Source organism: Cygnus olor, chromosome Z, assembly GCF_009769625.2.
Source record: "Cygnus olor isolate bCygOlo1 chromosome Z, bCygOlo1.pri.v2, whole genome shotgun sequence".
NCBI classification, from domain to species: Eukaryota; Metazoa; Chordata; class Aves; order Anseriformes; family Anatidae; genus Cygnus; species Cygnus olor.
This window is the reverse complement of record NC_049198.1, coordinates 45,703,499-45,731,367: the sequence shown is the minus strand read 5'-3', so window position 1 is coordinate 45,731,367 and position 27,869 is coordinate 45,703,499. Positions and strand designations below refer to the sequence as shown.

Below are 27,869 nucleotides of genomic sequence, written 5' to 3'. Positions count from 1 at the left end.
CAGCCTAAGTCTGGTTTACTTCCTTTACCAATGTTTTTGCTCACAACTAACAATTCAGGTATCCATTAAGTACCCATCAGAAGAGTTTATTTAAATCATTAAGAAGGTCTCCACCATAGTTTATTGAAACAATATATTCTAATAGATTTTATACATCTTACATTCTACAAAAGTGTTTGAATTCTGAAATCATTTAAAGAAAGATTTTTGTATCACATCTAACTTAAAGAGGCAGCTACTTTTCAAAGTACTGCACTACAACAGTTAAATGTGGTGAAGTATTTATTAATGCACTTCAAAGATGCTACCTGCAGCACACCTGCAGCACATGGCATCTATATATTTTTTTCAGAACAGCTGACCAGTCACATCTGCATCCTCCAATGACTTCTTTTAGGCTTGTCCTCTTATGTCTGTAAGCTGCAGAGGTGTTTATACAGGACATTCCCACTAAGGTGCTCCACCACACCATTATGAGCACATTTAGTTTTTAAATTTATTTCAAATATAAGATAAAAATTTTCCCTACCTTAGATACAAACAGAGACTGATTAAAAAACTCTTGCATATATACACCGACACAACCCTGAAATGAAGGAATGAGGAGTCTGCCGGCATGGAAAAGGTACAGATAGATAGGACAGCAGGCTGGCCCACTCTGTGTCCTCCAGTATCCTTTAACTTCAAAGCAGGACCTGTAGTGAACTGATCTCAGTAACATCAGAGAACAGAAGCATCAGCACTGTTCCCTTTATCAACTTTAGAACATTCCCAAAAAGAGCCTTTTCACTTCATGAATTTCCTCTATAGTTCATATTCTCTTCTTTACACCTGCAGTATGATCCCAGAACAATACATTATCACAGGGGAAGAACTAACTGGGAATCTTCATCATTATGGCCTTCCTTAATTAGGTTCTAACTAGCTGTGCCTGCCCAGAATTCACTTCTTGCTGACTGGTAGAGAGTGTCAATTATGCCAGCCTGCCCACCTGAGTAGCTTTAGAAAGCATAACAAAAACAACATCATCATAAATCCAAATCCCCTAAGCTCCAAACATCCATCTTGTGGAATCTCTCCCCAAAGCAAACCATCTTGCTAACAAATTCTTTTGGTATATTGCACTGTTTACAAATCAAAAGTCCATAAAACCATTACTAGTATGCAAAGCCAGTTCAAGTTGTTCTGTGTCAAGACAATTTGTTTGCTATTATCATCTGCTATAGTAATCAGCCAAGTACACAGAACTTTAAAAGAATTAGGCAGTGCCTCATGTACTCCAGTGTGCATTTTGCTTAAGGGGATTCAGAACAGTTTACTTAGCTGACTTCAGATAATAATTTTTTTAAATTATTTTATCTTGCTATGCCATTTTCATAGATGGATATTTAATTTTAGATAAAGTATTTACAGATCTATAGAAAAATGAAAAACCTTAAAACACCTAACAGAATCGGATCTACATTTAGTGATGCTCTTCTGAATTCAGTACCGCCACATCAGCAGTTGCACTCTTTTCCAGTTCCAGCGCATAGGGGTTATACTCTTCTTCAAGCTTTCTCCTCCAGATTTTAACTAGAGAATATTAGAATAAAAGAAACACACAAAGAAAAACAAATCAAAATCCCCTAAGTTATTTTATAACACTTGAGGCAAAACCTAAAATGTAAAGTCATTGATTTTCAACTTCCTCCTCCTCCTCAAAGTAAATGCTGAGATAAGTTGGCACATCTATCATGAAACATCAGACGACCAATGAAACAATATTTTAAATATGCAGGAATGCACTGAGGTCCTTGATCCAGCCTCATACTCAAGCAAGGCTCAACTCTGAAGGTGTATCCAACTTTCAAAAACTCCTAAGTTTTCAAAACTTCCAAAGAAGTTTTAAAGTTGCCTAGTATCTATACCAACTACTGTTGGGTGCTGAATGCATTAACAGAGCTGGAAGAATGTGTTTCTAGAAGTGCAAGGCCTTAGCAAAACATGAACAATTTTGGACAGGAAGATGTATCTCAAACAAGCTTCAATACAGAACTTAAGTCCACCCTAAGTACAGAGTATATACACCTGGGGGGAGGGGTATTGGTGGTAAAACACATTTGTAGGATTTTCTAACAAATGGAAATAACAACTCCATTAAAACCTCCTTGGATAAAGCAACGTGTTTCACCTGCCATCAGGGGATTTCAGAGGGATTTTGTCTAAGAGTTTCTCAGCCGGAGCTGACCTCAGTTTCACAGAATCAGGAAAACAAAAGTCACAGAAAAGCACATCTCCCCCCTTACTAACCACTAACATGCCAGGTGTCATTTTTCCAGTGAAAATGGTGAAGTGGAATGAAGAGAAAACTAAATCAAAGTAAGTCCCTAAATACTCACTATAATTTGGTACGTCCTCAGAGTCCCTGGAATCCGTTCTACCAGTGTCTGATAAGTAACTATTTTCATGTTCAGTGGTTATGATGCTAAGTTGAGTTTCTCTTAGTCTTCCTTCAGCTTCTTCCTCCAAAGCAGCTATCATATCTTTGTAGGCCTTCCTGGCCTCTGTTGTCAGCTGAACCATTCTATGAAAATGGTCCTATATAAATATAAAATACTAGTATTACTTACATGAGACAGCATGTTTTAACATCTCTATGAAAATCTGAATGAATATCCCTTATTTGGAACGTATGCATATTTATATATAAAGTTGAAACCCAATGTGTATTTTTAGTCAGTAAGAACGGAAACTAAAATGTGCATAGCAATACTTTGCTCCAAAATCATGAATGAAATTTTTTTCAAAACCAACTAATGTAGGTTTGTCCACACAAGTAAACACTGCAAAGTTTGAAACAGTCTTCTACACGCTACATCCATTTTCAAGGCAAGATTGTTATCCTGAAGATTCATTGAAACGTCTGTTCAGCTAACCAGGTGGTGGTGATCTTTAATACCTTCCACCTTTGGCCTTAGCTTTTTCCCTATTTTTAAGAATATTTTTGTAAGCATCCATTGTCTGTTTGGGTTGGAAGGGACCTTAAAGATCACCCACTTCCAACCCCCCTGCCATGGGCAGGGATAGCTCCCACCAGACCAGGTTGCTCAAAGTCCCATCCAGCCTGGCCTTCAACACTTCCAGGAACAGGGCATATTGTAAATGATGCAACTCCACCACTTAAGTGTTTATAAAACCAGAAAAACAAACCAAGCTTTTACAGAAACTTAACTCTCCTGAAACAGACAAGTTGGAAAGACATCTAGGTGGAGACAATGTCAGGAAAAGATTGTGAAATCACTTTTTGAACACTACTGAGTGGCTGTACATTTATAATTAATTTTTCATATAAGCCACTTACCTAGAATAAAGAATGTAGGTATGCAAAAGCAAAACAAGCAAAACCTTAAAGAAGGAACTTTTTTTTTCCCCCTGCACGTAAAAAGTAAAGCTAAACAAAAGCATAAAACTTGATCTCTCAACTCACCTGAGCCCCATCATAGCTAAAAATTCCCACCACACTCACAGGCACTGCTTTGTTCACACAACGGCCTAGGGCCTTGCGATTAAGGGCAAAAACAAATGGGATATTCTGCTCACAGGCACAGTCGATAATGTTATGTAGTGTCTCATCCAACCCACCTGGAGCAGATAATAGAGTTAACAATGAACAACACTATTCAAGCTAGAAGACAGTGTTAAAAGATGATGAATACTACAGGATTATGGGAACATTTAGAAATGACAAGAGTTTACAAGAACAAATACATGGATCTCAATAACATTGTTAGATCTCCATTTTTTAAAGGAGAATTTGACACTTTTTTGTTAATTAGCAGTATCCTTAGTCTGCTACTATTCTTTTTTTTTGTATGTAAGGAACAATAGGATTTACTACAGAAACAAATCAACTATAAAAAGATCTGACTGCTACAAAAATATTTAAAAGTTAGTAGAAATTAATGACAATAATTAGTAAAGCAATTTTTAAACAAAGCATCACTGACAACTTATTGTCAATCTGTAGCCTAAAAATACTGATAACAGGAGGGTTGACACAACTGATATCAGTAACCTTTTTCTCTTCTCAGCTGTGCCAGTGCAATCTTTTGTGCAACTGCAATGCAAATCATTAAGTAAACAGATGCCAGTTTCAAGTAACTTTCCCCACCCCAGATATTCTTGACTTAGTTCACACTTCAGATGCACAAAAGTAAACAATCTGAAAAAGGAAGGCCTCTTTATATGATTGGATTTCAAAGGCTACTCAGATAGGTTCTGCCAATAAAAATAATAATAATCATCATCATAAGTATATGAGTCCACTTTTTTACATTTCTTTTATTAAACAAACTTTATTATTTTTTTTTTAACTTATTTACCCTTTGACTGAATCTTTTCGCAGTTAGGAGAGATGATGACACACTTCAGTTTTTTCAGCCTCAGATGTTTCAAAACTTCTCTAAGCCCCATAACAAGCCTGCGCTTTATCTTAGCCTTTACTGGGTCTTTCTGATACAAACGATCTTGGAAACGAACCAGTTCTTTTAAGAGATCTGTCACACAACTGTCAACTTCTTTGCTAAGTACCTGGCTGCAATAACTGGAAGAAATAATAAATTAAATGTTAACAACTCTGAAATTACAAATATGTCTTTGTCCATTTTCTATTCCCACTCCAGACACACTTATGACATACAAGAAGACAAATATTTACTTAAGATAATTGTAACTCTTCAAGAGCCAGGATTTACCTTGGACTCTCTTCTCATAATGGTATGTGAATTTGCCACTTGCCATCTTTCTGTTGACATCCTTAGATTTTTTTTCCTTGAGACCCTTCCTTACTGAAGGGCTACTTGTGTAAAAAATGGGAAAAAAATAATTCAGAACCCTCATCTTTCCCAGGAAATATTAGAAAGATGAAGTACATCCGTTTTTACCCTTTCATTATGAAAACCACAAAGCTGTGGTCTGATACTGAAGTTAAGTGAAATAGGACAAAAGACAAAAAGAACATATTCCTAATGTTCTGGGGAGGAGGAATTTGATTCAGATTTCCATCTTTATCATAAGTAGCCATGTATTTAAAGAAATAAATTAGAATTATTTACTCTCATTGTTGAACTTCGATTTAGATAGGTCAAAATAAAGATCCTCAGAAAAATGCTTGAATAGAAAATATTACATAAAGACATATTTATTGGTATAAATATATATATAGGTTTATGGTATAAATTTATATATATGTATGTTTTACTTTGGTTTGTTACCTGTGGTATCTAGCTGTGCTATCAAACCTTTCTTTAAGTTCTTAGCCACTGAAAAAAAATCTTAAGTAAATATTTTTTACATACTTGCCATTTTTCCCATCAGAAGAAAACCAAACTACACACTAAAAATAAGTGAGGTGTCCTACTCTTATTGTTGAGTATTAAGCTGGTACTCCATTTGTTTAATGCAAGGTACTTATACTCAGCTACTTTTCCTTCCTGAGTCTCTCATGAATTCTTCACCTTTTTTTTCCTGCAAGGATAATTTATTCTGAAGTGACAACTACAACGATGTACAAACTATGTCTCTGGATTTCACTTTTTCACTTGTGCACCAGCTTATAGAAAAAGAAATCTAGAATCTTAGACTAAACGCTAATTAGTGTTGCACAGAATGCAGTTAAAGTACCTTGTTAGAAAATTGCCACATTGGTGGTACTGTTGGAAAACAGGTATCAGTACAATCAGTACTTACTCTCTAAATCTCCTACTGTGGATTTTTGGAAGATTAGAAGTTAGCTGCTTTGAAGCCATAGAGCTTTCTGTAGACTCTTTGATCCCTGTGCTCTCCAGAAACCCTTCAGCAACTTGCATTACAGGAACAGCTATCAGATAAATAAAGATGTTTCAATGAAAAGACAGACGACAAAGCTACTGTGAAGAGACTAACGTGAAGTACCTACCTCTTGAAGAGTTATTTCAGTATTACAACAGTAGTATGTGAACAAGTGGGTTTTTTTTGTTTGTTTGTTTTTTTTAAATTCATAGAATCTTAGAGTTGGAAGGGTCCCACAAGGATAATGAAGTTCAACTCCTGGCTCCACACGGGATCATGCAAAAAACAGACTGTATTTCTGAGAGCATGGTCCAAACGCTTAACTCCAGCAGGCTTTGTGCCGGGATCACTTCCCTGGAGAGCCTGTTCCAGTGCCCGAACACCCGCTCAGTGAAGAACCTTCTCCAGTTTCCCAACGTGAACCCTCCCCTGTCACCACTGGTTATTGTTCCTCTTTTTAAAACATACTGCCATGGAGATGCGGGGAGCCTCATTATGACATATAATAAATCCAACAGGCATAAAAGTGTGAAATAGTAATCAGAATCCCAATTACTCAGCTACAGTGAGCATCAACTTTGGCATACTTTAAACTCTAGATAAGCCAGTGTTGAATCTTTGAAAATTTTGAAGTTACATTTTCATTTGGCAGTATTTGGTACAATTTTTGAAAGTACTAAGTGTGCTCACTCTCAAATCTCAACGTACATACTATGTTATAGCTTGAAAGATACCTGCTTGACTATCCTGTGGAAGTGTTTCTCCTTCAGTAGTATTTTCTGCAGACAGACAATTATCTCCATCTTTTGGTATTGCTGTTTGTTCTAGCAGGTGTTGCTGTTTTCGCTGCTCTCTTTCTTTCAGAATAATCTAAAACATAGAAATTAAAAATCAGTATCACAGATAAAAAAGCAGTTTCTCTTACCAAGTGTTTACATACGGATCAATCAAAGAACTTTGGTGCTATAATTCAAGGCTTACATGTATTTTTAAATTTACATATAAATTCTGCAGTTCTTCAAAATAATATTATAGAGAAGAAAAGATATTCCTTAAATCTACATTAAAAAGGATCTTTTTTTCCTAGACTACCAGCAGCTGGGTGGAGAAAGCCATTTCTAGTGAGCTGCCTCACTGGCAAATGAAAAATGCCTCCCTCTTTACCTTTCTTCTTCAAACTGTCAATTTGTAGCACTTCAGCTAAGCACTCAAACTCTCTCTCTTTCTCACCCACCCACCCTGTATCATGCACATTGCAATTTGCTTAACCAAGAATCTACCAATCTACCTTCTTCATTTGTTCCCCTGTTAAGAATCCCAAGTCAGTCTCTATTGCACTGCTTGCTGTTTCTGAACTTGCAGGTTGGAAAACAAACAAACAAAAAAACAAAAAACCAAACTACAGATCAGTATCTGTATGGTACACTGAAGAAGGAAGGGAAGTAAGACATGCTCAATCCAAATATGCTGCTATAGGTGAAATCACTAATCAGTTTCTTGAAACCGATCTTCCTTCTCTGCCTTTGTAGCTGGCTAAGAAGTGGTTATTACACACATGGCTGCCTAGATCAGCTAGTCTGGCCAAACTTTGTAATGAACTACACCATGGAACCTAATTGCCAAAGTAAATTTCTCCATTTGTGTTTGTCAAAGAAGAAAGAAGAACAAAGATAATCCCTACCATACTCAGAACACCGATACTATGTAGACGAAGCAGATCTTTGTCTTCTCAGACCCACTTTGGAAAATAGATGGCATGAAAATAGAACAGCCAAAAGACTCAACAGTAATTACTGTCCCTCCCCTCTCCTCCCCCCCAAGAGTTTGTTATGGTTTTATAGTGCACAGTTTTCGAATTCAAACAGTCAGCACGGAACGACTAGTAAACTACCTTCACTAACTCCATAAGAACTTTTCTAGACCAAGATGTAACCCAGTGATGAAGTATTACATCTGGGGAAAGGAAAGTGCCAGAAATGAAACCAGTGGTATTACAAAAATACTCTGTATAGGAGGCATGACAAGAAACAACATGAATGGGCAAAGAGGGAAGAGAACTGAAACCCCCAGGCTGATCTAACACTAGTTGCTGGAGAGTCAGCAGAAATTCTCGCTTGGAAGAACCCAGATACATTAAACACTAACTTTGCATGTTCATTATCCCCACTCCTGAAGATAAGCGTATTTTGTCCAAACCAAACAAGGTTTCTTTGGATGTCCCCCTGTTCCAGTCATTTGCACACACTTTTGTAGTGACAGCTATCTTCAGCTATAAAGTCATGTAAGTGAGGAAATATATTTTTTGGGGAAATGTTATATGCTGTTTGGTAAGACTTCTCTTCTTCCTCCCCTTTTCTACTTAAACCAAGGAAAGGCAAAACTGAATTTTGGCAAGCAGAAGCTGAGATGCCTATCTCTGTAACAGGAATTTTAACAGACTCAGAGTAATACTAAAATTATGTTAGCCTATAATGTACTATGATTCTATAAACGTTAAAAATATCAGCACCTTTTTAAGAGGTGTTGGTCTCTTTGCTTTAGGGACTTCTCTCTGCTTCCCTTTCTTTACCAAAGGAGCGCTGGAATCCAAAGGGTTATGAGGCATCTTTCCTTGATTTAACCGGTGACTTTTTGTGGCTGTAGCAGGTTCTTTAGAAAGCAATGGTATGGCACCACCAACTGAGATAAAAAAGAAGTCTGTATCAGACAACTAGCACAAAATACCTAAAGCAGAATCCAATGCAAGATTAATGGCTGGAATAGGACTAGTATGAGCATATTAAATTTGTGTTGCTTCTAAGAATGTTTATAGGCAATTCGGTGTCATTAAACGGTGCTCTTTAATAAAGATATTTTTAGACCCCTCCCAAGTTAATGACATTTCCTCTACTATTATCATACCACCAGAATCACAAACTCTGTCTCAGAAGTAGAATTTGGCAGATCACTGCACTCCATGCTGCCTTTAACACCAAGCCACCTCAGCTTAGTAAACCTTCAGAAATCTCCGTGTTTCACTGTAAAACTACTGCTAAGTCTCTTTTGTTCAATCAAAACATCTCTCTGAAGATGCCCACTTTACCTGCACTTTTCAGAGGGCTTAGGGCACAGAGGCTTTAAATGACTGGCCGAGTGACTGAACTTGGAACTGCCAAACCATACCCTAACAAATACTCTCCATTTTCAACCCAGGGTCACTAAGAATTACTGTATCTTGTAACTTCCACTACCTGCAATATAAACCAGGTTACGTTACCAAGTAAATGAACAGGATGACATAAGTGACAGTGGAATGAGCTTGACACCTCTGCACCTGAGGCAACCTCTTCTCACTAAAAATTACACAAAGCTTCTGGCAATTTGTCATAAGCCATCTTCATTTACTGCTTACAAAGTCTTTATGTGCTGATCCTCCAATATCACATACAGCACAATTAGCATAAGCCACTTACTTCACAAATCTCTTACACCACTACTTTTCTCTTTAGGCACTGTGCAACAAAGGCAAACTCAGAACACTGCCAAGAACGCGGTGCAGTATGGTAGCATAGGCGTCATCAAGAATTAAAACTGGATTTGAAGCAATACATACGTCCTGCAGGCACCTCAGAGCTCTTATGCTGCTGAAACTGACGACTTCAACAGTTTGTCATTTTGAATGACTGATGCATTTCCAGAATTTAATTTAAATTCAATTAGATACTGCTTTACTATGCTTTTCCACCTATACATTATTCACCAAATGAAGTAGTAAGTGGAATGAAATAATTTCAGCTGCAGTTGCATTCCTTGCCTTTCTTGCTCACTGTGCTTTGTTTCCAGCTACAGAGGTCAGCACAATGCTATTTTACAAACTAATGTTGCATTTCGATATGCACTGATTTAATTGCACTGAATAACACTAAAATAAAAATAGAAAAGTGAGGTAACATCTGCCTTACACTTTGAGGGTATCAACACGATACAAAAATTTGTCTTGTGCAGGTAATCTGTTACTAGAAAGGAAGTACTGTGACCCATAAATTCATGACCCACCACCTACTTTTCAATCCGTGTATTATATAATTATGTATTATACATCTGTGTATTATATAATTATGTAAAACTGGTTGTTAGCCCCTCTACAGCACCGGCTGATTCAAATGGGGGAAAATAAAAATCAACTGCAGAATTAAAAAAAACATCGTACAAGATCTCTCGACAAAGCCTCATTGAAGACTAGTACTTTGAGCTTTTTTGAAAAGCTTATACAGATACCACACTAAACTTTGTGAGATGAACGCTCCTTCAATTAGCTTTTTCCACAGTACCAAAATCATGAGAGAACATTTATCATCCTTAAGTTCCAGCAAACACCATGTTTCTTTTTGCAAAATGTACAGCACTAACACAGCTAGGACTAAATTTTGACCTACAACAGAAAAGGCACTGGTCTATCTGTTTCCTTGGTATGCATCAACAAGGTTTGAAGGATTCTATCACCAAAATCTAGCATTTTGTTAAAAGCCACTATTGCACAATTCTCAGGAACAGCAGAACTCATCCTTTGGATTGGGCTGAGTGACTCTCATATAACCCCTGTGTTTACAAAGCAGTTTTTTTGCATAAGGTAACAGCTCTAGGGTTTTTAGCATCAGAAGAGTTTAATATGGCCTTTGTTATTGTGTAACCCCTTCCTGTAAGCTAAAAGCACAACAGTAACACACTTACTTAAGACAAAGCAAAAACTTCCAAAAACATTGAAATTTAGTTTTGAGGAAAATATTAATCACCTTTCATAGTTATATGATTTATTTTTATTTTATTATTATTTTTTTTTTAAAGTTCAGTGTCTTGAATATTTTTCTTGCCCCAAGTCTTCCTCTAAAAATTTCAGGCTTTCATGTCTTTTTTAAAATAAACGAATGAATTAAAAAACAACAACAAATACATACAAAACACAAGATGATTTTCTCTTGCATCTTGTGAACGATGCTGCTGCCTGAATATTCACATATGATTATATATCAGAATCAGGCTGCATTTTAAGTTTGAATACTGAAACACAACTCAAGTTGAAAGTAAGTAAATTTAATCATAACCAGTACCTGAAAACACCACAGGCTTAGAAGATTGTTTTGACTTCTCTGTCTGCTGTTTCTGCTCCAAGACCGCCAGCATGCCACCTAAATCCAGTTGCACAGGAATTTGACTCTTCTTACCACTGTTCTTGGATGTTTCCTGAGCAAATGAAGAATAGGTTAAACTGTTTTCCATTTCTGAATGCAGAGACTGTTGAATAATATATTCTTAAAAACTTAATTCACAGTACACTTTTACTTTTTAACTTGATTTAATCAAACTATTTTGCTCTTTAAACTCGTATGAACTTTAACGTGAAACATAAAAAGTCAAAAACAGTTCAAATACTGTGTTGTTACTTTTTAATAGTTACTGAAATAAAGCATAGAATAATCAAGTCTTTATTAAAGCAGGTGTTTCATGTCAGGATCACACTTTGGTCAAATTGCCACCTATTTTTGAAAAAGAAAAAAGGCTTACCAGAATTGAAAGTTTTGTTAAAAGTACAGCGAATTTTCTAGGGCATGTGATTGCAATACACATACATCACTATCTTCAATGCTTTTTTAAAAAAGAGGTCACCATCTCTTCCTTTAAGCACCATTGCCTTATAAGCACTAATCTTTCTGTCTGCTTTGAAGAGAAGTTGAAAGTGGTGTCCCATATTTGCCACCGCATGTAATGATTCAGAATATAAAAAGATTACACATGAATAGACTAGTAAAGACAAAGAAAGGGCAAACTGTGACTGCAGAACATGATAAGAAAATAACTCACAGACTTTGTACTTACTTTGGAAGATCAGTTATATTCCTTAACTGTGTTAAAACAGGAGATAATATGATCTCCTCTTGCTGAGTGCAAGAACTTACCTTTCATCAGAGCTATGCCAGAACCTACAAGCCAACATGGAACTACTTATTGACCTCACTGTTGTGGTGTTTTTCTCCTTCTTGACCCAGGCTAAGTGGATCTCCATGTCTTAATCTGGCCAAACCATTTTCAAGAGGTTCTCAGCTTCTTAAGACAATCAGTGAGGGTTGGATTTATGTCATGATCAAGTAAGAGAGGAGAAAGAAAAATTGCAATACCTGAAACTTGTATACATTAAAAAGCTAGTATTTTCCCCTAAAAATTGTAACACAAACCAGGAGGGTAGCAATTACTACACCTGAGTGTTTTAAGTCAAGAGGACCTTGTCACTTACCTTGAAGTATGAATGAGGAACTATGAATACAATCATGGAAGAGCTTGGATTTAGTCTTACAGTTAAATATGTTAGTTTCCTTTGTAATTTTGAATTGACAACTTATTTTCAAATATAAATTAATTTACCTGCATTTTCTTCCTTTCTAATGGTAAAGATGAAGCCTGCTTCCCTGACAATACATCTACTTTAGGAGTCCCATCCAGTGTGGGAGAGCGACTATCCCAAGGCTCTTTGGGGTAATGGATCTTTATTTAGAGACAAAAGGTAACAAGGAAGAGAAAGTATTAAAAGACACAAAAAGGGTAGAGTGAAAATGGTATTAAATTCATTTGGTGTATGCCAGTCATCCTATCTACAGTAAATGGGGTTTAAAACTATGATCTACATCTTAAGTAGCAATGAAATTCTTGTAACAGTGAAATCACTTATTTGCTGCCCTATTACATCAGACTCATATTTACTTACTTTTTTCATATTTGGAATTAAAAACAGCAAAGCAGCTTCCTCGTCAAATACTTGTTATGAAGGAATATAAGCTACTTTATGATAATGCCTCTACAACCTATGCATGTTTTGAGAGGTGATATTCCACTTAAGCTTACAAAAGTCAAAGGCTTCTCTCATTTTCACTGCAGGTCTGCAAACTGCTTTCTTTATCGCAAACCTGGTTTGAGCAATCACCATGCCTTTTACTGCCTTGAGCAGTAAAAAGCAAAAAAAAAAAAAAAAAAAAAAAAGTGTTTTGTTAATACCACTAGTATTCTCAGTGACACAAAACAAGGACAAAAATTTCTACCAACAAAACTGGCTTCAAAGAAAAAGGAACACAGATTTTTACCTTTATTATTTATTTGCTCTGCAAGAGCAATCATATTTCCAATCCTTGTGATTTATGTTTGGGATTCATTCCCATATTGAATAAATTTCCATATCAATCCTTAATAAATTTCCAAATGAATCCTTAATTCATTTCACTTATGGAAAATTAAGTAGCTTGGATTTATGACCGATGTCAGACTGAAGTACTTACCCTTGCACAGTTTGACAACAGTGTTACACAATTCAGATGCCAGTGAAATTTGATTGTACGCACAAACAGCAAAGCCAGAAAATGAGTCTTCCTATTATTTTTGTCCTTTTATGAAACGCAAAATTAAACCTTAACATTATATGTAGGAAAATCCTCAATCTACTGAATACATTGACTTTACAGAGAACCTATGGGGAACGCCATGGGTAGAGAGCTACATTGTAGGCATTCACATTTAGTCAAGAGAATTCCACCTTCATCCAACTAAAATCTGCAGTCTTTTCATGCTTATTTTCTTAGAATTCAGGTAAAGTTATAAGATTACTTACTTCAGCTTGCTTTGTGACAGCAGGAATAAATGGTGGTTTCTGAGATCCTGATTTGTTTCTCCTATCAGAAGCAGCTGCCAGATCAGGAAACTCCTCAGCATCCTAAATAAATTAAACAGAAAATGATGCTTTTGTATGAACCATCAAGTCCATATTCTCAAAACTGAGTTTTCCTATGTTCAAATGGTTTTCTCCCTGCTTATCACTCACTTACCATAATTTCACTGTACAAAAATTCAGAAGCTGAGGGTAGCGCCACCAACTATAATCAGCACTACAATGGTTAAATCAACTAGGCAGTAGTAGTTAATTCAGGGCTGAAAGAGCTTAGGAAAGAAATGCTTCCAACAGCAGCTTGTTATTGCTGTCAGCTGATACAAATACTTAGACTTAAATGGCTCCTAAAGGAGTGGTTTTCAGATCATTTAACGGCCTTGCAAACAACTCCCCTCTTCTTCCAGTACAGTCTCCAGCTGTGCAACTCTGCCTTAAACATGTTAGTGGTGAAGAACAAAAGGGCAGGCAAAGGGGTAATAACTCTTGACTACAGTACGGAAATAAACAGATAAATCAGTCAAGTGATTATGTAGCCTTATACACTTAGCAAGTTTTAATAGCAAAGGATCCAGATTCTGGATTAATTAAGTCACTGGTACAGACAGGGTGGAGCTCGCTCTACACTGGTCACTTTATACCCAGGAGAGCTTCAATCAGAATGACCCGAAACCACCAGCCTGGTTTTAATTCAATTGCTTCTCCTCTCACTTTCTAAGAGGCCTTTTCAGCTGTGACAATACTGCTGAACATACCAACACTTCTTCTGGAGCCCGGAAGACTTCGTATAAACAGTCCAAGTTAGCATGTTTAATAACAGGCAAGCTCAGTCTGTGCAGACACACCTAACTCAATAAATTATTTTAGAAGATGGTTGTAAGTAGGTCAAAAGAAGACTGGAAGAAAGGGAAAATGTTTCGTGAACGCACTTTTCCATCTTAAGGATTTCTTCAACCAGAGTTAGTACCTTTGGATTTCAATAGCCCTCAGTAGAAAAAATATTTATTTCAGTCTGTCCGATCACTTACTGAATTTACATAAACTTCTGGCATTTGCAACACCCTGTAGTAAAGGGAATAGTTAAAATCTAGCACTCAGAGTGGCGTAATACCTCCTTATATTTGTTCTTAACTCATTACATAGAAAAAGCAGAGGACATAAAAACAAAATAATGAAATGAAGTAAATAATCTCCTTTTTATTCTCTTGTCTCTTTTGATTCCTTCTAAGACATCGATTTTATAGACCGAGAAATCTTAGTTTATTCAGTCTCGCCTCCCACAGGAACAGTTTGATACCTTTGATTATTGTCAGAGCCCTCCCTCTATCTTTTTTTAGTTCAGGTATGTGTATTTTTTTTTAAGGAGTAAGGGGCACACAAACTAGTACCCACATTCTATTTAGATCAGATCTGTCCTGGATTTATATGTTGTCATAATGTTTTCCATTTTCTTCCCTATTTTTCTATGAATAATTCATAACACTGTTTGCATGTTTGACCAGTACTACTAGCACTGGCCTGATTTGATGCTGTTACTAATAATTTCTTCCCTCAAGGAAAATACCTGGTTCAGAGACATTCATTGTGGACATAAAAACAGGATTACTTTTCCCCACATGCACTAATTTACGCATATTAGGAGTTTCTATTAATTAGTGACTTTTACGAAATCTAGTAAGCATTCCAATACATTCCTCCAGTGAGCAGCTGCAAATACAGAACCTTCTTAAGTTCTCAAGGTCCCCAGAAGTTCCATGTGCACGATTCTTTTATGTTTTTCTATTTCAAGAATATCATACAAGCATCTCATGCATTTTTCACACTCAAGCTTTCCTATCAAACCAGGAGGAGGCTCTGAAAGCTGTTCCCAACTACCACCCCAGATGCTGCATCCACATCATGGATTTCAGTGCAATATGTACATTCTGTTGTATGATCCTATGTGATTTCTTTTTTCCTTTTTTTTGTCTTCATCAGTACCATCACCTTCCTACTATTTTCCACAATTCCTGCCATTCTTTCTGTTTAGATAAGTCAGGAATAGCAATCAGGAATATAAACGAATAGTGACAACTATGTTCCATAAGAATTGCTTCCAGACTTGAGATGGGCTGAAGCACAATACCAATATCGCATTCTTTAATACTGTGGCACACTACGGTATCAAGTATACTCCCAATCCACTGCACACTTTGCTTTCTGAAACAGCTACTGCGCAATATTTTTCATTTAGGAAATCTGCCTTTTATTGGAACCTGTTAACATCCAGATTCTCCACTCTTTCCTGCACAACTATGCTACTTCAATCCCTGATAAGTCAAAAGGCACAACCGCTCCCCACCTGTAACTTCTAACAAAAATCTTAACTGACATGGACATGACCCAATTTCCTCTACTAATGGCGTTTGAACTTAAATGTGTGGAAAGCTAACATCTGGTCTTCCAATATGCACTCATAACACTAAAAAAATTATCACAACAAAAACCTCCTCACTGTACCTCAATCCTTGGTGGTTCTTGTATTGCAGTAGATTCATTCTGAGTTTTTTCTACATCAGTGGGTGACTTGTTTTTCTTTTTCTTCTTTTTCTTTTTTTTCTTCTTTGCTGACACTTCTTCAGGCTCAGTTCCATTAGCATCAGTTTTTGTTTCTGCCTGTTAACAAAAATCATGAGGTATGACTATTAGAAATTGATTTATTTCATTATCACCTATGAAAATAAATACAATAGTGACCTCACTTAAACAAATAACATGCATCTTAGCTTAGGCTAGAAAATTCAAGATCTCTTAGTAACTCAGAGGTACTGCAAGAACTCTTCATTTGAAGCACATTAAATAATTATCAGAATATATCTGGACTACTGAGATTCCAATATGAAATTTCCACCCCGGTAGGACAAGATTTCCATGTTTTGTTCCTGTTTCAGAATGTGGGAATTTCAACAAAGTCCAGCCTAAAAGTGGCATATTCAAATCAGCTATTTTGGAACTTTGTGTTGATGGATTTGCATTGTTTTTCTGATACCTAGTTATTCCTTTTTTGACCACAAGTGAAAAAAAAAATCTAATAAGGACAATGTAACTTTATATTATTTCTTAAAAGTTACATTAGAAGTTTACATTATATAGTATCTAAGGAAAAAAGGCAGTGTCTCACAGCAAGAGACACGACCACACAGTAAGAGAAATTAGTTTAAAGCAGATAATTCTCAAGTACCTTTACTTGACTATCCTGCTTTCCTTTGCCTCTGGGAAGACCTTCAGATGCTGATGACAACGTAGTTTTCTTCGGGGGCTGTGAAAGTACCATAGCCCAAGACAGATGTGGCTGAGCAGAACCATCTGTAGATGCTTCAGGAAATGCTGCTGTGGAAAAAAAAAAAAGTGATATCCAAAGATGTCACAAAATATTTCTCAAATATTCAGAAGACACAGGGTCAATAGTGATTTAATCAAGGACTAGCAAATACATCATAGAGCTATATTCTCTCTGAGGAGGGAGTGAAATAAGATACTGTGGTGGTTTTACTCGGGTGGGCGGCTGAGCTCCACCACAACCACTCTCCCACTCCCCCTCCTCAAAGAGGGACGGGGAGAAAAATATGATGAAAAGGGCTCAAGGGTTGAGATAAGGATGAGGAGATCGCACAGTAACTACCGTGACGGGCAAAACAGACTCAGCGTAGGGAGATAGTAAGATTTATTACCTATTACTAACAAGCTAGAGAAATGAGAAACAAAGGAAAGAAACCAAAAGCACCTTCCCCCCCATCCACCCTCTTCCACCTCCTCCCCCCGAGCGGTGCAGGGGAACAGGGAATGGGGGTTATGGTCAGTCTATAGCGCTGCTTCTCCGCCACTGCCTCACGGACCCTCTCTGCCCCTGCTCCCCGTGGGGTCCCTCCCACAGGATGCCGTCCTTCCCGAACTGAGCTGCGGGGGCTGCCCACAGGCAGCAGCTCTTCAAGACCTGCTCCCACACGGCTCCGTACCACGGGGTCCATCCATCCCCCAGGAGCAAACTGCTCCAGCACGGGTTCCCCACGGGCAGCAGCTCCTGCCAGGTCACCTGCTCCTGCGTGGGTTCCTCTCCATGGGCTACAGGTCCAGCCCGGAATCTGCTCCAGCAGGAGTCTTCCACAGGCTGCAGTCTCCATCAGTGCAGATCCACCTGCTCTACCGTGGTCTCCTCCACGGGCTGCAGTGTGGAGCCCTGCTCCACCGTGGTACTCTATGGGCTGCAGGGGGACAGCCTGCTTCACCATGGTCCTCACCACAGGCCGCAGGGGACTTCTGCTCCAGCACCTGGAGCACCTCTCCCCCTCCTTCTTCACTGACCTTGGCACATGCAAGGCTGTTCCTCACTCCTCTCACTCTCCCAACTACTGTGTGGCGCAGCATTTTTTTTTCCCCTTTCTTAAATACGCTCTCACAGAGGCGCAAAACAACATCACTTATTGGCTCAGCTCTGGTCAGCAGTGGGGCCCTTACCAAACATGGGGCAGCTTCTAGATCCTTCTCACAGAAGCCACCTCTATAGCCCACTGCTACCAAAACCTTGCCACGTAAACCCACTACAGATGCTCCCTTACACATTTCACTCCTTCAGGAAAATTTTCAGAGTTACAACTGCTCCACATATTGTCAGGCACTATACGCATACATTTAGTCCAATTAAATTATAATTGGAAATTATACTGTCATACGAAATACATAATTCCATGCTCATTTTCTAACATATTTTTTAAACTACGAACTCCTAATATATTTCTATATAAAATTCCTTTAATACTTATTCAACTGTGAGTCACACAGCTTTTACATACAAGGCCACATCAGTACTTTCTACTTTCTGAAAACTTTCCAGTTTTGCAGATATATAAACACAAGCTAAAAGGCTTCCTTATATGCCTCAGCATACAGGAGTTTCACCCACTACCATTTAGCAGTATCGATGTTTTGGAAGAAAAGAACTCACACATTTTATAAATATTCATAACACATAGCAAGGCACATCAAAAGTAAAATAAAATAAATAAATAAATAAAAATAAAAATAATTGAGTGATTAAATACAACAGTTTATTGAGTTTATGTGGCAAGGTTTTGGTAGTGAGGGGACTGGAGAGATGGCCTCTGTGAGAAAAGACCAGGGGCTGCCCTCATGTTGTACACAGCTAGTTCCAGTGACAACAAAAGGGATCCACCACTGTCCAAACCTGAGCCCAACAGTGATACAGACAGCAACATTGTTGTACCACATTAAAGGAAGGGTAAAAATGTTGCACAGCAGCTGTGAAAGATCCGGTGACAAAAATTTGAGAAAACTCTGCAGACACCAAGGTCACTGAGGAAGGAGGGGAGGAGGTGCTCCAGATACCAGAACAGAAGTTCCCCTGCAGCCTATGTAGATGACCATGGTGAATGAAACAGGTTGTCACCTTGTAGGCCATGGGGGACCCCACAACGTAGCAGGTGAACATGCCCTGAAGGAAGCTGCAGCCTGTGGGGAGGAGGCCACATTGGAGAAGGCTGCTGGCACACAGGCCACATCAGTCTCTTTCTGACGGACTCTACCCCGTGGTACAGAGCCATGTGGGAGCAGCTCTTGAAGAGCTGCTGCCTGTGGGCAGCCCCCGCAGGCTCAGTTCGGGAAGGACGGCATCCCGTCCACGGGGAGCAGGGGCAGAGAGGGACCGTGAGGCAGTGGTGGAGACTGACCGAAGTCCTGTTCCCCTGTGCTGCTTGGGGGGAGGAGGTAGAAGACTCGGGAGAGAAGGAGTGAGGTTGAGTCTGGGATAAGGTTGGGGGGGGTGTGCAGGGAAGGTCATTTTGGGGTTGTCCTTGTTTCTCACCATCTACTCTATTTTTAGTTGGCAATAAATTAAATTTATCTACTCCAAGTTGAGTCTGTTTTGCCTCTAATGGTAACTGGTAAGCAATCTCCCTGTCTTTCGATCCTCTTGATCCACAAGAGAATTTTTAATTCTCTTGATCCACAAGCTTTTCCATCTTATTTTCGCCCTCTGGCTGGTTGAGGAGGGGGAGTGCAGCTTGGTGGGCACACAAGGTTAACCCTAACATTTATTTCAAACATCAATTTTATTCAGGGGGATAGGAACTGACAGCAGCATTTGGGGAAAAATGTTATCAGATGACTTCAAAGTTACCGGAATAACTTTATCCTTGGACAAATCTTCAGCAGCTTTTACAGAAATAACATATGCCACAGAATAAAAAAAGAGTACATACTAGACACTACACTGTCAGCTATTTAAAATGAATTTGCTTCTCAAGACTGATCAAATATCTCAGTCTCATTTATTTTTGAAAAAATTTGAAAATTACTAAGCAGAGTTCCAATAATCAATATGCATCACTTCCTCTCCTTATAAACAATGCAGAAGGCAACAACAGTAACATTAGCCCTTCAACATCAGAGAGACAACATAGAATGAGGACAACCCCAATTTTGATCCGCTAATGAAATCTATATGCAAGAATAAGCTATAAGTGGTCACCTCATCTGAAAGAAACTGAAAAAGCTTTTTTTTCCTCTCTATGAGCTTGCTGTCTAATTTCTTGTTTATAGTTCAGCAGATCCTGACAATACTTAATTTTTGCAAATTGATAAACGCAAGCAGTTCAAATATGTGGAAATAATTGATGTTTGTAGCACTTACCTCTACCATCAAATGAAGAGGGAATTAAGCCGGCTACTGTTTCTTTTAAAGTTTTTGATGGGGCTTTGTTTTCCACAGAAACATCTTCCTGTAAAATGGAGTCAGTTGTCATACAAATATGAACAAAAACACTTACCTAAACAGAGCTAAAACTTAAAATTAAAAAATCCTCAACCCATGCAAACAAAGGTGTAGGGAATTTTGCAGCCCACCTTTTTCTGTTGCTATTCTTAGTGGAATCAACATTTGGACCCCACTGCATTATAAAATATAAGCAGATGCTTTTCCTGTGTTGTACAAGTAAGGTGACTACTTCCATTTTACAAAATTACCCGAAGAATGATTCTAAAACATTTTCTTGTTCATTCTTAATCTCCCAAGAACACTGAAAACAAAGTCCATCACTAAACTCAAACTAGCAATGAAGAAAAGGAACAGCAAAAAGGTATTCTCTCCATCACAAGCAGTTTTCCACTGAAAGGTACTGGAAGTCTCATGCTATTTGGATTTTTTCAAAATAAGTCATCTATAACCACTGTTAAAAACTCTGATTCAACATGCTTAGCATACTGCTGAATGTGTCAATATTACCAATCTAAACTGTCATAGTACTTGGCTTTCCTGTATCTGCTCGCAGCACCAGACAACGAAGGAACAGAGAGAAAGAGTAAAAGAGAAGTGTAAAACGTCTAGCTACGAAACTTCCCACTTGCAAGCTACTTAAACAGGTATTAACATAATGCAAAAATAGTTTCTTGAATTTTGGAAAAATAAATATTTTTATGAGTTCTGCAACATGAAAGCATTAGCTAACCTTTGTGTTCAACAAAGGAGACATCTGTGGTTGACTAAGGCACATAATGTTACTTTCCGCTGAACATACTGGTCCATTTTTATGATGTACATTCAATGTCTCACTGCTTCCCAAACTCTGTGACTTGTGGAAATCCAAAATAGTAGTTTCAAACGCAGGTACAGGAAGAGACTCTATTTTTGGAGTTTGAGTTGACTTCTTGCTTGCAGTTTTACTGAACCTGTCTGAATAAAGCATGTAAAGTTTAAAAAATAAAACTTGCTTGTGATCATCTCTGTATGTCCCATAGCACACCAGTTGACATAGCTACTGTAATTGTTACAGGAACTATTGCTGTACACACCTCATAGTAAAAACAAACAAACCAACCAAACCCTAGTGATTATAACCAACTTGTATAAACAACAACAAATTGACAAGCAACTGTAAATTCTGATGCTTGTTTAGGAAATTTTTATATCAATTTACATGAGCTTGTGCAATCAGCAAAAAGACATTACCATGTGTTGTCAAAAAGTCACGTAGTAAAAAAAAAATCCTGTTCCTTAACCACTCTAGATATAGAAAGATGATCACAAACTAGAGGTTATAACACAGTCAAATATTTTACATCTATTCTACATGTTTCAAACCAAACAAGCCATTTATACCTGGCTTCACGGAATCTCTGCTGCATGCAGAAGACTGGAATGAAGTCGTGTTCATGATTCTGACAGAAGACTCCTCTCCATCATGCTTCTTCTTGTCTGATTTTTTCTCACCCTCTTTTGATCTCCTCTGCTGCAAAGTAATTGTGACCTATTTAGTAGATTCTACTTGAACTTAATAAAACCAAGTTAACAAACTCTGCACCTAAAGCTTGAAAATGAAGCTAATACATCATAAACACTAGACCATAACCACAAATAACCAACAAACCCGGGAACAGCCAGCAAGTGATTTGTTACTGAATTTTATCTACTTTGTTACTTTTTAACTGTGCTACTTGTAGCCCATGGAAAATGGATTATTCCATGCTTCTATGCAATTGTGTTTTAAGATCTCATTAAAATTAATCATAGCACTGTCGAAAGCTTAAAATCATTTGGTCTTAAATTGTCCAGTCTTATTTTCTGAGACTGAGTTTCTTCTAGAAAAGGACTAAAATCCTAAAAGCATTCCAAGCTTTTGACTAAACTACATACTATGGCCAAAACCAGGCAAGACTGACGTAACAGCAGTCAAAACACTCGCAGAAAACACTAAGTAGAAAAAATACAGATATACATTCCCAGTAAAGGAAACAATTCACCTACACTACACCAAAATCCTGAAGCCTTGTGATGGTCACAATAAACCTTTTTTTGGCAGAGCTGGGCTCTGGAATCAGTATGGCAGACAAAGAAAAAGGACAAGGTTAGCACCTATGCAAACCACGCTGTATCAACCTAGATGCATGGCTTAACTCTTTCTGATTAGAGGATTCTGGACTAAATTTGAAGTACATCCTGCACCAATACCATTTTCTTGGGTAGGGGGATGAGGTATTTTCTGACCTTGAAAACTAAATTGTTAAAGCCTTAGAAGATGTCATCAAATAAATGCAAAGACACAAAAAAATCAGTAATTTCTCTCTTAAAGATCACAAAATGTAAATGACAGGATCAGTGCCAAAAAGACTGTCAAACTGTACTCAGCTCAGCCTAGGCTTACAAAGATCACAGAACTCCCCTCAAAAGTTTAACTAAGTTTCTTCACATTACTTCACCCATGTTAACTCAGCCAGTCATCTCCCCAGAGAGCTTCAGTGCTTGATTTTCCCTCAGCAAGGGAAACTAAACTGCTAAAAAACGCTAATTGCAGATCTCTAGCTTTTACACCTTATGTCATGTAATGCATTTTTAGGACCTAATCTTGCAGCTTCAACCTGATGAAGTTACCAGGTCTCTGCCTAGGCAGTTAGGTCCACCAGAAGGATGTGGACCTAAGAACAGATTACTTAGGCCTGCTGGAAACAACAGCAGCCTCGGAAAATCCAACAGACACAATGCCTAACCACAGAGGTATATGGTTTAGTAACACCTATGAGATTTTTTTTTCTTCTGATTTTTGCATTTTGAGGAACTTGCCTTTTTTTTTTTTTCTTGTTTGTTTCTTTGTCAGAAAATAGATCTGTCCTGAAAATAAGCTTCAGGAAATTTATCCCTAACAGACAGACACACAAAATTCTCTGAAGGTGTTCACTGAACATCTGTTTCACTTTTGATTGCAAGAGAGCATTTCTAACATGAGCCTTTCTCCCCTCTCCACTCCAACACGTTCCTATTCTCAGGGGGACTGTTTTCTACTATAACAGGTCTTGGAAATGCGTCAACAATATATGCGATATGATCACATATTGGCCACATAGCTGATCACAGCCATCAGTTCTCTACAATTTATGTTCATGGAGGCTGCTAATGGCTTAAAAACAGCCCCACCTCCCTACCCTGAAAGCCCAAATATTGAATGAAGGAATGAAGGAAAGCATGGTTCATGAGTGATTTTTTTTTTTCTCCAGATGTTACTTTCTTAGGAAAAACAATACATTCCTCTCGAGTTCCAAAAATGCTGCTTGAAAAACTGTATCGGCTTGAATTGTAGAATTCCATGAACTTTTTCAAAATATGAAGTCGGACTCATTAACACTAACATCCTCTTTAACCACCATTCATTACTTCTACAGGAACAGAGAGCGATTAATCACTTTAAAAAGGAAGAAAACATTTAGACTGATTTAAAACAAGAGCATAACTTTTAAAAACAGTGTATTTGCTCACCTTTGAAAGATTCTTACTTTCTTGTCTGATTGGATACTTTTGCTGGGCAGATTCACTAACTATGCCAGAATCATTACAGTGTGCTGAGTTGTTACAAGGATGGTGTGAGCCAGCTAGATACATATTTGAAACAACATCAGGTGAGTAAGAGCTGCTGGAGTATTCACAGAATGCAGGATCTCCCATAGCACTATGTGATGGACATTGAGAAAAAGATGAGAAGTCATCCTGGGGTAAATCTTCAGCATATACTCGGTGCCTAGATAAACATACCATTCCTGGTCTGAAGGATTTGTTTAACAAGAAAGCTATATTTCAAAACAAAAGTATTCCATGTTATTGCAATTAAGTATTTGCTCACTGCTATAGGTTGTTTAAAAAATACGTATTTTGTTTTGGATAAAACATGCAGTTTAGGAAATATTTAAAAATACAGGTGTTATCTGTTTCCAAGTTGCAAACCTAGTATGCTTTATATTTATAGCCCTCATTTCTGTTTAAGGTAACTAGCTTTCTTTGTTCTTATTTTTGGTCAGCTTTTTCTTGTGAAACAAACCAAATGCACAGTATAACTACACAACATGCATTACACACTTGACTACAAAAATACAAGCACTAAACAGTGAAATCTATCCTAAAATACCATAATAACAAAGGATGAGTATAGCATCTTATGGGGTAGAAGGCATGTATGAAATACAAAGCACGTGTCTAATTCATGCCTTTTTCCTTCAAATATGTACTCAAAGTTTCCTTCCGATTTCATTCTATAATTTCTACAGAAACTGCATGCTGAGGTACAAACTTGATTAGGGAGGGAGGAAGGACATTTTTCAGCTGTTGCGTTGAGATGAAGACAGTTTAATAGGAAAGAAAAGGGAGGGAAAAATAAAATTCTGTCTAAATTTTAAAGCTGTTCAGCATAAAGCTGCCAACATCTCAACCTTGGGTAGATGATGAAAACCGGAAAAACGCCCCCATCAGAACAAGATGCTTGTTGGAATTCTGATAAACTGTAGCCAAAATAACTCCTGCAATCACAACTTACAGAGAGAAAAAAGTAATAATTCTGAGTTACAATAATAACTATGGCTCAGCCCCAACAAGGCAAAAGATTAATGAGAATATTGCTTCTGTCTCCTATTTTTTTTAATGTTAAAAAATACCACAGATGAGGCCATACTCTCCTCAAAGTTCAACTTACATTACAAATAAAATTGTTCTGAAAGTACTCAGATTCCCTGTAAGATAATATAGCTGAGGTGCTAAGAAAGACTACAATTAATGTGTTCTCTAAGGTTCTAACTGAACTTGAAAAGGCCGTAATTTTGGAATAACTGCAAAATTAATTCAATGTTTAGAGTGCCTGAGATGCAACTAGAGAACTCAATAGCATCACAAGATTATTACGATACTCAATTATTTCCTATCCTAGAATGCGGGCCTTTTTCTAGACAACTCTGGGGTTAACAATGCATTTACAAATCTACCATGAACGCCTGTTTTCAGGCCTCCTTCAGAAAAGAAAAGAAAAGAAAACAAAAAAAAACAACCACACTTTTAGAAACCGCTAGAATTCTTACTAAAATGTGCAGGTTGTGAAGAGGAGATTCAGGAGTAAATCCATGGAATATTTAAACGTTCTGTAACAGGAAAAACCCTCTTGGAGGATCTTCCTCTTGCTTTTACGTGACTGTCTCTACCCCAGCCCTGTCATAACACGGCCGTTCTTTCACTCAAGGACTGGATTCCACTCCTTCCAGAGCAGGAGACAGCCAGATCTGTCATTACAGACCAACAAACTCTCTGTAATACTCTTTAACAATACGGGGCCTGGGGAACAGGAGATGAGGTACCAGACATATGCCCAAACAACAGAAATGCACAAATCTAAACCTTGAAGACAACAGGGGGAGCATTTCTAGAGGCAGAATATCAATGTATCAGAGCTTTGACTTTCCAAGAGCACTCAGTGTCGAAAACAGGAAAGCTAAAAGCCCCCAAGAAATAAGATTCAGAAAATGTACATACTTATCCAAAGATGGTTCCTGAACAAACGGGTAGCATGTAGTCAAGTACTTAGGAAAGACACATGCTGCTGAGGGTTCTGCCCATGCCATGGTTACTGCTGCATGTTTTGGGACAAATGGTTTGACCTCTGCTGATAACTTGATGCCCTGAGAAACAAAACATTTTTTGGCTACATGCACTTTGAGATTAATATTATAAGTGAAAAACATTCACTCCCGTGAGCTTAACTGTCACAGAAGAGCGTCAGTTTGCTCTCTTTGCTCTAACAAAGCATGCAAAACAACAAAGTTCACCAAAAAGAAACAGAGGGAGAAGAAAAATGAAGGAACCCTAAGAGAAACGTGACTGCTCTGGAAAATTATTTCCTTTAATCCCATAAGCGTTATCGTTAAATAGTCACACGGGTCCATTTCAGAAAGCACAGGGGACGGCTTAGCAGAAGATGAACAATGTAAGCTCAAACTCCCGACTAGCACTACTGCAAGGTCTGAGGCCGCACGCATGTAACCATACCGGCTTTCTTTGTTTACCTCTGTATTTTAAGGCAGCCTGTGCGAAATGAACGCTTAATTACAAAGCCTTCCCATTTCTGGTACGACACCAATCTATTCGGGTGGATTTCCCACTCGCCCTGAACCACCGCCGACCTGCGCTGGGTGCGCACACACGCCGGGACACCGACATAAGGCGGTGTTTATTGCAACGCAACAAGCAGCTGCAACAAGTCACTTTCGCAGCGAGTTACGCGTGCCTGTCACCGCCAGCGCCGGTAGCTACGAGCACAGGCGAGGCTTTGCAACACCCCCCGGGGGCAACCCCCCGGCCCGGCCCCGCCGCCATCCCGGGCCTGCTGGCCCCCGGAGCGCCGCGGGGCTGCGGCCGGCCTTACCTCGGCGCCTCGCAGCGGTGCCGGCCGCCTCTCCGCCGACATGCCGAGGGCGGGGGCAGGGCCGGGCCCGTTCGGCTCCCTTCGCCTCCGCCCCGCGCCGCTCCCCGGCCGCCTGGGGCTGCGCGCAGCGGCGCGGGGCGATGACGTGCGGAGCCCGCGGCCGGCCTCGGGACGGGACCCCGCGGGGCGGGGCCGGGCGGGCAGCGAGAGGCCGCGGCCGGGGGGCAGCGAGGCTCGGGCGGGGCTGGCCAGCGGCGGGGCTTTACCGAGGGCTCGCGGGTTGTTTCCCCCGCCGGGCCGCTCACCGCCGCCTGGCGCCGTGTTACACCTCAACCGCACGGCGCTCGGGAAGGTCTGCTGTGTGTTGAGGCGGCGTGCCGGCAAAGGGGGAACCAGCACAACTTCCTACGCAAGGGCCGATTAGCCTCATTGCATCAGTTCTGACCTTTTATACGCAGGGAAATTGAGTTTGTACTCTCCTGCACTCAGCAACGTGTTTGAGATGAAAAGCACTCGGTTTACTCTGACCACCCCTCTAAACCACTGCAGTCTACCTAGAGTGCAAGCTAACTTCCCAGAGAAAAGTAAAATAAAAACAACACAGAGCAAGATAGTAGCTGCAGACTAAAACCCCAGACTAAAAAATTTGTGGATTATAAATGGTACTACAGAAGTTATCACAGTATAAAAAGTCTTATGAAATATTTCAACTACTATTTGACACATTAGGACAAGTTTATACCAAGTAATTGCAGGATATGTATTTCCATTATGACCTGTGTCAGCTCCAGTCCTATAATTTCAGGATGTCTGTAGCTAATCTGAATTTGACCTCCCACTGCCAGCTGTATTTTGAGGTTGGTGGCTGCAGTTACCAAATTACAGCTACTAAATAGAAGCAGTTGCATAATCCCCTTTATTTACCCTTGATTTTTTTATAAGACTAATTTGGATCAGGGTTAGAAATTTTGTCCTGTAGTGTAAGATAATTCTTGCAGAGAAACAAAATAGCTTCACCCTGTTAGTTTCTCTGAAGGAGGTACTCTTAATGCGTTCGACACATTGGTTTGCCTGGTGAGTTAGAACTCTAGACATTTAGGTTTTACAGGTCATTAAAGATGGTTTTATTTCTTTTTGTCTGCTACTGAACAGTTGCA

The 27,869-nt window shown here is 38.8% G+C and overlaps 1 protein-coding gene across 8 annotated transcripts; it reads right to left on the bottom strand.

Annotated features, from left to right (window-relative positions):
* Window positions 1–70: 70 nt before the first annotated feature.
* Window positions 71–26,864, bottom strand: SECISBP2 (SECIS binding protein 2). 8 transcript variants are annotated; one of them, XM_040540420.1, is made up of 18 exons: window positions 26,713–26,864; window positions 25,824–25,969; window positions 23,793–23,982; window positions 21,645–21,774; window positions 20,995–21,218; window positions 20,181–20,268; window positions 16,716–16,864; window positions 15,995–16,150; window positions 13,442–13,543; window positions 12,208–12,327; window positions 10,899–11,031; window positions 8,321–8,490; window positions 6,546–6,681; window positions 5,731–5,860; window positions 4,365–4,585; window positions 3,470–3,624; window positions 2,382–2,580; window positions 71–1,575 (listed from the first exon to the last, which is right to left on the bottom strand). In XM_040540420.1, the coding sequence occupies exons 1-18, from the start codon at window positions 26,752–26,754 to the stop codon at window positions 1,466–1,468; spliced, it is 2,601 nt and encodes an 866-aa protein (XP_040396354.1). In that variant the 5' UTR covers window positions 26,755–26,864; the 3' UTR covers window positions 71–1,465. The 8 variants fall into 8 exon arrangements, with proteins under 8 accessions (XP_040396354.1, XP_040396355.1, XP_040396352.1 ...); XM_040540421.1 differs by having other exon boundaries at window positions 16,716–16,861; XM_040540418.1 differs by having other exon boundaries at window positions 21,645–21,771; window positions 23,793–24,051; window positions 26,713–26,859.
* Between the last annotated feature and the right edge of the window lie 1,005 nt (window positions 26,865–27,869).